The sequence below is a fragment of the Melospiza georgiana genome, chromosome 7 (assembly GCF_028018845.1).
Source record: "Melospiza georgiana isolate bMelGeo1 chromosome 7, bMelGeo1.pri, whole genome shotgun sequence".
Classification (NCBI taxonomy): domain Eukaryota; kingdom Metazoa; phylum Chordata; class Aves; order Passeriformes; family Passerellidae; genus Melospiza; species Melospiza georgiana.
In genome coordinates this window covers 20,396,217-20,407,697 of record NC_080436.1, presented here as the reverse complement: position 1 = coordinate 20,407,697, position 11,481 = coordinate 20,396,217, and the positions used below count along the sequence as shown (strand labels likewise).

General features: G+C 45.9%; 1 protein-coding gene across 2 annotated transcripts in view; it reads left to right on the top strand.

Moving 5' to 3' along the window:
- Window positions 1–2,341: 2,341 nt before the first annotated feature.
- The window catches only part of MAP3K20 (mitogen-activated protein kinase kinase kinase 20), a 90,846-nt gene continuing 81,706 nt past the window's right edge, over window positions 2,342–11,481 (top strand). Inside the window, exons 1-2 of one of the 2 annotated variants that reach the window (XM_058027647.1) lie at window positions 2,342–2,447; window positions 9,077–9,266. In XM_058027647.1, the coding sequence (XP_057883630.1) occupies window positions 9,108–9,266 (159 nt within the window). In that variant the 5' untranslated portion in view covers window positions 2,342–2,447; window positions 9,077–9,107. Of the gene's footprint in view, window positions 2,448–9,076; window positions 9,267–11,481 lie in introns of those variants that run through there. The other variant, XM_058027648.1, reaches the window with a different exon arrangement.

Sequence of the window (11,481 nt, the reverse complement as noted above, 5' to 3'; positions counted from 1 at the left end):
TGCTGACCTCCCTCACTGCTTGTCCTGCCAATATTGAACCTATCTGGCAGGCAAAGGGGGGTCACCAGGGCCTGCTTTTTGATTTTCTTACTGTCTTTACATGCTTTCTGCACTGAGTGCTTCAGGTCTTGCTGAACTTTACTCCTACTTTTATAGTTCAGTGAAATGTTTTATTTTAAGCACAGAAAGTATTAGTACTTCTAACAGATATTAGTATTTAATGGGTATCAGAGGCTTTCTCCCATGTTGTATTAGCTGTGCTGAACTAATACAACATGGGGAAACCTCTGATATCCATTAAATAATTATATTTCATTAATCAGTAAAGTGTTCTTCCATGATTCACCTTGATACCATACATCTTTGAGATGTACAATTAATGGATATGGTTCAGCGGGATGCTTGCACAGCTCTGTGAATCGTGCAACACAAATGGTGTTATATGGCAGTTCTACACATGCGTGTAACAACAGTAAAATATGAGAGACAGCAAGGAGCTGCAGTTTTCCAAAGAATATAAAATCTCAATGTACAGTCAGCAGCAGATGACCTGGGGAGTTCAGAGTAAAGCAGTGCTAGGCACTGAGCCTTGCACGATAAATTGTATCATACAGAAGATGTGCTGTCCCAGCCACGCCATGTTCTTACCTCAACAGAAAAATTGTTTGCTCCCCAAGTCTTTTGAGTCTCATCCTTTAAGTGTGACAACAGTAAGTTGTCTTATTGAAACAGTAATAAGATGGTTCTATTTGCAAAAAGTTTTCTGCAACAGCAGAATACCTCAATGCCATTAAAATGTTTGGATAAGAAGCAGTCTGTATGGCTGTTTTGTTTCTGACCTGGGCAGCCAGGGAGTATGTACGAGGGATTGGGGGGGGGTGGCTACAATTGCCAGTCAAGTCCTCCTCTTCTTCTATACTCCTGAAAGGAGGACTGGCTGTAGGAGCAAACCTGCTGCCTTCCTATTCCTTGGAATCTCCAAATCCTCACCCACAGCATCATGGCAATCCCAAATGACACCCAGGACTTAAATATGCTGCTTCTTGGGAAAACACCATCCCAGCCCCCATGGGACAAGAAAACGTGCAGGGGTTTTTTGTTACTTTCATCTGGTCATTTTGGTAAAAAATTTAGCCATACTACTTGTCACGGAAGCAGGAACCCTGGAAGGAAAAGCTTGTGCTTCCAAAGCTGTGGCCATGGCAATGCAATCCCATGCCTGGACTCCCTCCACCTGCAGTGGTTGGGCTGCACCTGTCCAGTGGAAACACTCGAGAGAACAGGCCCTGCTCAGTCCAGAGGCTCTTCCCAAGTTTGGCACAGCAGACCAGCAAGCCAACAGCCACTCTGCCAGACGCTGACCTCCCTGGGCAGTACAAGCCAGGAGAACCAACCCTGTCCTGGGGTACATCAAGGCAGAGCATCGGCAGCCAGGCAAGGGATATGATTGTCCCACTCTGCTCAGCACTTGTGCAGCCTCACCTCGAGTTCTGAGGGCAGTTTTGGGCACCACAATATGAGAAAGATATAAAGCTCTTAGAGGGTGTCCAAAGTAAGCCAACAGCGATGGTGAAGGGCCTTGAGGGGAAGCTGTGTGAGGAGAGGCTGAAGGCACTGGGTCTGTACGTCCTGGAGAGGAGACTGAGAGGAGACCTCATTGAAGATACAACTTCCTCATGAGGGGAAGCAGAAGGACAGACACTCACCACTCTGTGGTGACCAGCGACAGGACCCAAGGGAATGGCCTGAGGTTGTGTCAGGAAAGATTTACATTGGATATTATTAAAAGGCTCTTCACATAGTGTGGGGTTGGGCACTGGAACAGGCTCCTCAGGGAAGTGGTCACAGCACCAAGCCTGACAGAGTCCAACAAGCGTTTGGACACTACTCTCAGGCACATGGTGTGGTTCTTGGGGCTGTCCTGTCCAAGGCGAGGAGTGGGACTTCATGGTCTTTGTGGGTCCCTTCCAACTTAGTATAGCCTGCGATTGTGTGATTCTGAGAAGCTGACGCTCCGTCCCGCTCGCCTCACGCCAGCCCCACCACAGCGCTCACGGTGTGGGTGAGGGTGCGCAGGCCGTGAGGGGCCGTACGACAACGCTCCTGTCCCAGGCCGGGGGGCCACAGGGGCCTCCGCCCGCCGACCCCGCAGCCCGAGGGGCCGGCACCGCCCGCCCTGCCCCCCCACCGCGCCCCCTACAGGCAGGGCACCGCGCCGCCCGGACCCCCGAGCCGGCGGCGGCCGCGCCTCCCCGCGGGGCCCGGCGCGGAGCGCGGGGTGGCGCCGCTGCGAGGCGGTGCGGGGGCGGCGGCGGCTTCGGCTCCCGGCACCAACCGGAAGCGCGGGGGACGGAGCGGGAGACGCGGTCGCGCCGGTTGTAGCCTGCCTCGCCGGCTCCGGGATCGGCGCCGCTCGGGTCCCGCCAGCCCGGAGCCCCTCGGGAAAGGTGAGGACGGCGAAGCGCCTCCCGCGGAGGCAGCGCTTGGGGCGGCGGCGCGGTGGGCGCGCATTCGGCTGGGCGGAGGGAGGCGGCGGGCAGCGGGCCGGGCCATGGGTGTCCTCTCCGGGTTTGACGTTCCCCGTGCTGAAGCAACTTCAGAAGCCCTGTGAAGGGAGGCGGCTGGCCGAGCACACGACCTGACCTTGCGTCGCCTTGGTCTCGCCGCGCCGGCCGAACGCCCCCGTGGTCGGCGGCGCCCACGCTCGGCCGCGCAGTGGGACGGGGGTCGAGAGACGAGCCGTGACCCGCCGGGAGGGCAGGACAGGGCAGAGCGCAGCGGTGTCCGCCGAGCGACAGCCGGGCAGCACGGCCCCGCGCGAGAAAGGCGCTGCCGGCCGCGGCCGCCCCTGAGGACGGGCAGCGGGACACGGGCAGCCGGCGTCCGGCGCTGCGCCTGGCCACCCCTGCGCTCCTTAGAATGTCTTTCAAATGCGGCGCACCTGCTGCATTTTGCTGTTGTTTCGGGCATAAAATCCGTCGGGTTGGGATTTTATTCCCTCCGTTTTCCTCCTTTTTTTAAAGTAAGCTGTCGTTGTTTGGTTTTGCTGCGTTTGCTTAAGTTAGCTCGTTTCCAGCAGTATGGTCTTTTATTAAGCTCGCGTGTGTGAGCTATCTATTACCCTGTATCCAGCATGCTCTGCTGGGAGTTTTAGCGACAGAGCCATCGGGAAAGCCATGGATCATTACTTTTTCTAAGTTCCAGAAGCAGAAATAATTTGAAAGCACTGGATTAACTGGGTCACTGCCCGAAAACATCATAGCTTTCTGCAGGAGGCATGTGGTTAGATGTTTTCAGGACTTTGTCCTGGAATTGTAAGTCCTCTGAAACTGACTTATTTTATCTATCCGTAATGTGCTTTGCATACCGGTGGCATTGTGCTAATAATGGTAACCCTGGAGAACCTGGCTCACTGTGAGGGGAAGACAGGAACATGGACAAAAGTGAGGCCCAGGTCCTGCAGTCTGGCCTGTGCCAGGACCAAGCGGCACGATGGGCCTGGGTGCAGCCTTAGCTGCCTTGTCTTTCTTGAGAGCTGTTGCGTGTGTACTACTGGCAGCATCACTTACAAGGTATAGTGTAAGTGAAGTGACCACTTTAGGGGTTTTCTGAGAGAAAATGTTTTTTATTCAGTGTGAAGTCTTTATAGCCTTCAGTCTCTGCCGCTGACACAGCTTGGCTTGTAAGTGATTCTTTTCCTCAGTACTCAAACTGTTTAGGTGGAGTTGAGCCTTTTTTTGTTGCAATGGTTACATAAATTAAAACAAAATTAGAAATGTTATTAATGGAAGTTATGCAGAATTCTTAGGTTCTGACAAAGGACAGGCTCAAATGTTGTTGAGTCTGTAACTAAGGTAGGTAGAGCCATGCCTCCAGTCTCACCATCTGCAGGACTGCTACTCAGTCTGATTAAGAAAGTTTAGGAGTTGAAGGGGTTGTTGGCTTTATTTTAAGTCATTGGGAGATTAGAAGATTACAATATATTTAATTTGGATTTGTGCTTGGAGTTTGTTTACATCTTATCGATCAACAGTTCATGATATGATTAAGGTTTTTTTTTATTTATAAAAACTTTTTTTCTGCAGCATGTTTTGTAGCTCAATGTCACTAACTCCTTTTTTGTTTTCCATTTGGACAAGACAGTGGTTAACCATGTTTTGGTGTTTGAGAGTGGGGTTTTTTTGTTGGACACTTTAATTTTTTTTTAATATATATTTTTTAGACTGTATAAATATACTGCTGAAAAAATCCAGGTTGGTATGCTCAAGGATTGCAGGCCTTGTTGGATACAAAGGATGATTTGGGTCTAAAAATGGATGGTCAAAGATCCTGAAAGCAAATGAGCTGTTTTGCCAAATAAGGAAACTTGGCACATTCAGCTGTGTATTTTAAGATAGCACAAGTGTGGTGTGCTACTACTTTATTGGCAATATGTTGGCAGTGTGCCTTCTTGTAAGAAGCACTGAATCCTACTTTGTGGTACCACACAGTAAAGCGAGGGGCAGGGAGTTGCATGGTTGTTTCCCATAATAAATTACAAAGGCTGTTCCTGCAGTAATTGAATACTTGAGCAGCGTCAGGTGCACGTGCAAGATGAGAGATGCAATTTTCGTTTTGCAGCCACGCACTAAACAAAGTATGAGTTGCAGTTACTGTGCAATTTGTAAATTATTTCCCCTCTCGTCTCTCTAAGTCCCTCAAGTGGAAGCTGTCTGTACTCTGGGAGCAGTAGCTGAATGACAAACGGAAGGGTCTTCTGTTTTGTATGTGGAATAAAGCGGTGTTGGGCATGGCAGCACTTCCCCTGCATTGCAGTTTGTAGGGAGCTGGGAGGTGGAAGTGAATGTGCTGAGTTCTTCCAGTGTTGCTGTGCCAAGATGCAGGGCAGCCTGCAGCAGGGTCCTGTGTGCCTGTGTTCCCTCACCTTGGGGGGGATCTAGAGGAAGCAGCAAATGTGGGACCTTTGCAGGGCCAGGACCCTCACATGGGTTAATCCCCTTATGTGCTGTAATCACAAGAAGCGAGTGATGGTGGATGGTTTCCTACACCTGCATCACTGGTGTACTGAACTGAGCTTGGGGTGACATAATGCGGTGACTTGGCTTGCTGCGAAGTGACTCTGTATAATAGTCCCGACATGTTGCATATTATTGTTAAATAATAATTTCAAATGTTAAACACTGCCAAATGCAACTCAGATCTCTTACTTTTTGGTATGAAATGAAGAGGTTCCAACAGCACGCTCAAATATAAATTACTATGTGGAAAACAAAGAGCCAGAAGAAGATCTTGCAGATGTTGCTGCAAGATTACAAGCTCATGCTAACTACTAGAAATAAAACAGAAAAAGACGAAAATTCTTTTACCCCCAGGAAGATCCCATAGGAATAATTGAAATAACCAGCAGTTTAATTATTTCCTGAAATACCTGTCATTCACTGTTTCTGAATTGTCATGTTTTCATTTGATTGAGAGCAAGCAGCAAAGTCAGTCAATGCAGTGTTTCCCTGCTGCACGGGGATGGCACTTCCACACCCCAAACCATGAGTGGGGAAAGAGGCTGCGGGTGCCAAACCCTCCTGAGCTGTGTGCAGCGAGTTGCTGCAAGGCCCCAGGCCTGGAGGCTGTGTTCCAGCAAGCTCCTCTCCTGTCTGCAGAAGTGTAAGATGCAAAAAAGTGCATTGTTGGAATGCTGTGCTTGTTTCAGATGCAAGTGGAAAATTATAGAGTTTAATGAAATACCTGATTTTTTTTTTCTTTTAACCAGTTTTATAAACTCAGATTGTTAAATATATTTAAAACAGGATGACAAGTTAATAACTGTGTGTGGATTTGTCACATACAATTTTCAATCTAAACAGTTGTTTTCTCAAACATAACATAGAGATTGATCTTTCTAATTGAGGATTACCTACCTTGAATCCAAAACCGTGGAGTAATGTTTCAACAGGCCTGTTGTCTCATCTAGAAAAAGAAAACGAATGCAGCCTGGTTTTAATTACAGATCTCTAAATAAAGAGTGTGTCTTGTAAATCTCCTGTACTTTCTCTGGAAAAAAAGCATCTGGAACAACCTGATGCCAACCAATGAATCATTCTTTAAATAACATTAACTTACTGTATGCTGGTGCCCTATAGTGTCTTTACAACTACCGAAAAAGAGGTTGTGGTCAGGCAGGGGTGAGCCCCTTCTCCCTGACAGCCAGTGACAGGACAGGAAGACATGGTCTTAAGATGTATCAGGGGAGGTTTAGGCTGGACATGAGGAGAAATTTCTTTACAGCAAGGCTGACTAAACATTGGAATGGGCTGCCCAGGGAGGTGGTGGAGTCCGTGTCCCTGGAGGTGTTTAAGGAAAGACTGAATGTAGCACTCGGTGCAATGGTCTAGTTGAGATGAGAGTATTCAGTCTTAGATTGGACTCAGTATCTCAGGCCTTGCCACCTGATTCATTGTGTGATCCTGTGATCTGCAGCTGGTTTATTGCTGTAGGTAAATTTGAAACTGAAGTGTTTAAAGAATGAATGGTAGCTTCTGCAAGTGCTTGTGTGTCAGGCACTGCATTGTGAGTGCATGGAAATTGAGATAAAGTTTAAAGCAGTAAGGAGGACCCATCAGAAAAGTACTTATTTGTATTTGTCAGATGTCTGGTGTGCATGTTATTCTCTGCTAGTGTAATTTTCAGAAATCAAATAATTTACTAGTTTGTATGGTTGATTTGGTGGTTCTGGGTGAACAATAACGTTAAATAATTTGACAGCTCTTCAAAGCTATTGAATTCAGATAGTGAAGCCCAGAAATTTCTTTCCTGGGGTGTGTTTTTCTTTTCACTTGGTTTCCTTTTCCTTCTGCCATCCCAAATAAAATGATCTTTTTTCAGCTGTTCCCACCTTCCTGTTAAATTTATGGTCTAGTCAGTGCATATGCTTTTGCCTGTGAGTAACATCACTCTTCTAGCTAATTCTGTTGTCAGTAAGGAAATTGTTCACTTGAGTGTGATTACCTGTGTGCATAAATATGTGCAGGGCTGTGGCCTTAAATTGCGAGGTTTTTGAGTTGGGAAGTCAATCTGGTTTATTTGTCTGTAAAGTGTCCCATATGCTTGAGACACCATGTACGGAGCATGAACTCGGAGAAACTGCTGGAGTAAATAATGCAAATGAACTTCTGTTTCTGAAGATCTGCTAATTAAGCAGCAATGGCAAGGAGCAAAACATTGAAACTTCTCTTGGTTTGTAGGATTGACCAATTTCCTTTGAGCTTTCTCTAAAGAAAACGTGTGCAGGCTGTGCAGAAGATGACTATGGGATGACAGGAAATTACAACAGCAACAAGGTTAAAACAAGAACAGAAGGTCCGCAGGACAGTTCAGGCACTTGTATTAGGGAAGAGGCTGCAGAGCGTTGGAAGAAGGGACTTTATTTCATATCCTGGTGGTAACCCCTGCTCTGACTTGCAACTCTGGGGAGAGAGCATTCATATTCCCTCTTCGGGAGCTCTGCAGGCTGGCTGTCAGTGAAAGGCTTGAAGCTGGCTCCTTGCTAAAAAGCCTTCAGTACACATAGTAAAGTTGTCATGGTCTGGTCACCATTTATCTTTATGGGTGGTCAAGAGGTATAAAATGAAGCAGGCAGTTTCAGAGAAGGCTCTGTTATGTTGTGTGTACAAAAGTGTTGATATCATCATCTCTCATTTGGAAAATAGCTGCAATCAAATAGTGCCAGAAATTCCTGATCTAATGATATTTTAAAATTTTAATCAGAATAGCTACACAATCAGGAGAGACAGGGGACAAATAATGCCTTTGTATTTGTTACAGAAGGGACTGGCATAAAGAGATTGTGGCAGTCAGCAGTACAAGGAGTTAACACACTTGTGTTTTAACACCACATAACGTTTTATCTCAAAAAGCCCTATGGAATGGAAGCTCCCAGAAGACATAATATATTTTGATACTGTAATTTACCAGTGAAATTGGATGTGTTGTTTTCACCATCAACCCAAAATCTCTGGTTCTTTTTTTGCTTGTTTTATTAAAACTGATCTCTCATTTTATGCTGATAAATTTACTGTCATTAATTGCAAGTATAGTAACTTTTGCTGGTAATTAAACCTACTTTGTCTAGGCTGGTGCATCTGAACTGAACCCGCAGCAGACTTGCAAATGATTCTGGAGTATGCCGTGTCCTGCAGTCCCACTAAAGACCTGAGCTTTCTGATCTTATATCGTTAAAAAAAGAAACCTAAAATTAGTCATTGTTCATGCATTTAGGTGATAATGTTTCTTGAAATTCGCTACAGCCATAAGCTTTATCGCCATGAAATCTCCGAGGAGGACATTCTGTTCCTCCGTCAGCAGATTTGGGATCATCTCCTGAAACTGCCAACACCAGTCTTGGCACAGGCTGCAGAATTTCACGTATTGTAACCCAGATGAATTACCCTGTACTTGCGCTTTGTTACAACGTGCAAACAGATCTGAGTCACTCAGGAAGAGAGATTTACCATGGCCAGGTTTTTCCACATCCTTGCACCAAGTGCTCCGGCCTGGCCCAGGGCGCACGGTGTGTGCCGAGGTGCCGCTGCTCGCTGTCCGGCCGGGCTGCCCCGTGCGTGTGCCCGTGCGTGTGCCCGTGCTTGTCCCTGTGTCCGTGCCCGTGCTTGTCCCTGTCCCCGTGCCCGTGCTCGGCCATCGCGGCCGCAGGCCGGCGTGCCCGGCGTGCCGCAGCGGGCAGGCGGCCGGGAGCCGGGAGCACGCTTCCTGTCTGTCCGCGGAGAAGGCAGCCACGCGCCTGCCTTTTGCACAGCTGCTTCCTAGGTGCTCGGGAAACGTCAGGCTTGCTCCAAGGAATACTGTTAGTTGTTTCTGTACCCCAGCTCCTCCTAATAGATTGTGCAAATTATGCAGACTTTAGCATTCCCTGTTGGAATGCATGTTCTCAGTCTCTTTTCCTCCTGTGGCCTGTGGATGTTACTGTAGTGTGCTTGTGATGCTGATTTTGGGGTGACTGAACATGGGTAAGAAAGTCCATAAATCCTTGGAGCAGGTGCATTAATAAAAACTTTTCTCTTCACAGGTTTTGCTGTGGTATATTTTGTCATTATGAGATGTCGTCTACCAGTGCTTCATTTGTGCAAATTAAATTTGATGACTTGCAGTTTTTTGAGAACTGCGGCGGAGGGAGTTTTGGGAGTGTCTACCGAGCCCGATGGATTTCTCAGGACAAGGAGGTGGCAGTAAAGAAGCTGCTCAAAATAGAAAAAGAGGTAAAAGTTTACTTTTCATTCACTTTGTCTGCTGTGCTAACAACAGAAATTCTTTTCTAGTGTTTTTAATCCTCTAGGTAGTGCAGGCAAACTACATTGAGATTTTTGTTTGTTTAATTACAAAACTCTGTAAGCGATGATGCTGCAGTAAGAACATAATGAGCAGTCCAACCCTTCACTCTTGTTGCCCACTTTTTTTGTTTTGCAATTCTCCTCTACCTGGCCCTGAGGAGAGCTTGCTGCACCTGTGGAGCTACTAATTTCCTGTTGATACTACCAGCATGTTGCTAGATAGGAAGTGTCCCTGTCATTACCTGATTCCATTTTGTCCTCTTGACGTCTGTTCTGTGGTTCACATATCTTATGTTCACTACAGGCTTAGAGTTGTCTCTTCCCTGCCTGATGAAGATTTTGATCTAGGGCTCCACTAACTCCTAGTTAGTCATAGCCACATAGTCGTAGCTTTGTTTTGCAATGAGGTAGTTTTAACCCTCACTGTTCTACCAGTCTCCTTCCCTTGGGGCTTCTTGTGACCTGGAAGGGCGGATGAGTCCTTGGCAATCCTGGGGGAAAAGGCAGAATTAACTAAGGGCACCTTTACCAGCTAAGGTTGGTTTGTTGTTTGTTTTTTTTTTTTTCAAAGCATTTTAAATTTGCCTGAAAGTCCTTTTGACCCCTCAGCTTTGTACAGTTTCAGCAGAGGTGTGGTGTATGTGGTCCTCACAGTGCTCCAGTCTGCCTGCTGGTCAGCGCCAGTGATGGAGCAGTGAGCACAGCCCATTGTAGTGATGGACAGCAGAGTTACTGGGCTGTTGTTCCATCATGACTATGTGCAACTTGTATACAATCCCTCAGACTGTAGGAAGACAGTTACAAGCTGGAGAACAGCAGAGCAGTGCTAGGCATAATAGACGTAGTAAGTAATCAGACACCTAAGTTCATCCACTGCGGCAGCAGCTGAGCTGCCATGATTGTGTCATGCTTGGTGATGTAATTAGCATGTTTGATCCTGATTAAGCATGTTGCTGTCTAAAATAATGTAAAAGGATCTCAAGATTTTTCTAGGACAGTGGAAGATCTATACATTCTGTCCAATGTCAGTTTGTGGTGTTCTCTTTATTTCTACTATTTGCTAATATCAAAAGAGAAATGAAAAGTAAAATTTGAGCTATGCAGTATCAGTAATGTGCTCCTTAAAAATAACCTGGCTGGCAGATCTCAGTCAGGGTCAGTGAAATACCTTTATTGAACATGTGTGTTTCTGAAGGAGTTACACCTGCATGTGTGCTAGACCTGTTGTTCTGTACTTAAAACATTTTTTGAAAGTAAATTTAAGAACAATATTACTATGTTCTGTGATGGCATAAAACTTAATGGAATGGGAAAGGATGGAGGAAGAAAAATCCTGTGTATTACGTGACACAGTTGGACCATTCAGCAGAAATACATTTTTTTTAAGACAGTGCAACACAAAGTTCAGCTTGGAGTAGCAAGGGGCACAGGTTGTATAGTAGGAAAAAAACCCATATGCCAGAAAGAGCTTATTATAGTGTAAGGATTTATTTAGGGATTAATGAAGACTTGCAGCTCAGTAAGAGCTCATATCATGGTTCAGTTAGGCAAATTTGGTTAATTGTTTGGCATATGCAAATCAGGGTAATTTGTAACAACCAGGCGTGCTTTATCTTGTTATGTAGCACTGGGAAAATTGTTGTTAGGCATATGTGGTTCTGTTCTGTTTAAAAGAGTGTCAATGAACTGTAAGAGCTGCCCAAGGGAATCTGCAAAACACCAAGTGGAATGTTGGTGAATGTGGGGGTATCAAGAGGGATGAATATCATCCATCAGGATGAGTTGACAGAAGGGGAGCAAGTGCCTTCCATCACAAATTTGTTTATTTTTCTTTGGACTGGTTATAATTTGCAACTTAAACTAAATCAGACAGGTTATGGGAACATTGGTATGGGCACTTTCTCTTGAAAGTTTTCTGTAAAGGCAGTGGAGAGGCAAGTGGTGATGCCTTAAATAACTCTGACAAGCTTTGGCAGAACTTTTCTGTCAACAACCTTAGAGAATTAAAAAGTGAGAGCTTATATACAAACATTGCATTTTCATATGGAGAAAATGATGGGATAGTTTAATCTAGTGCATAAAGTTATTGCAGGAACTAGTGCTTGGAATCTGTAGCCAGAAAAATTAGAATGGAAAGAAAATC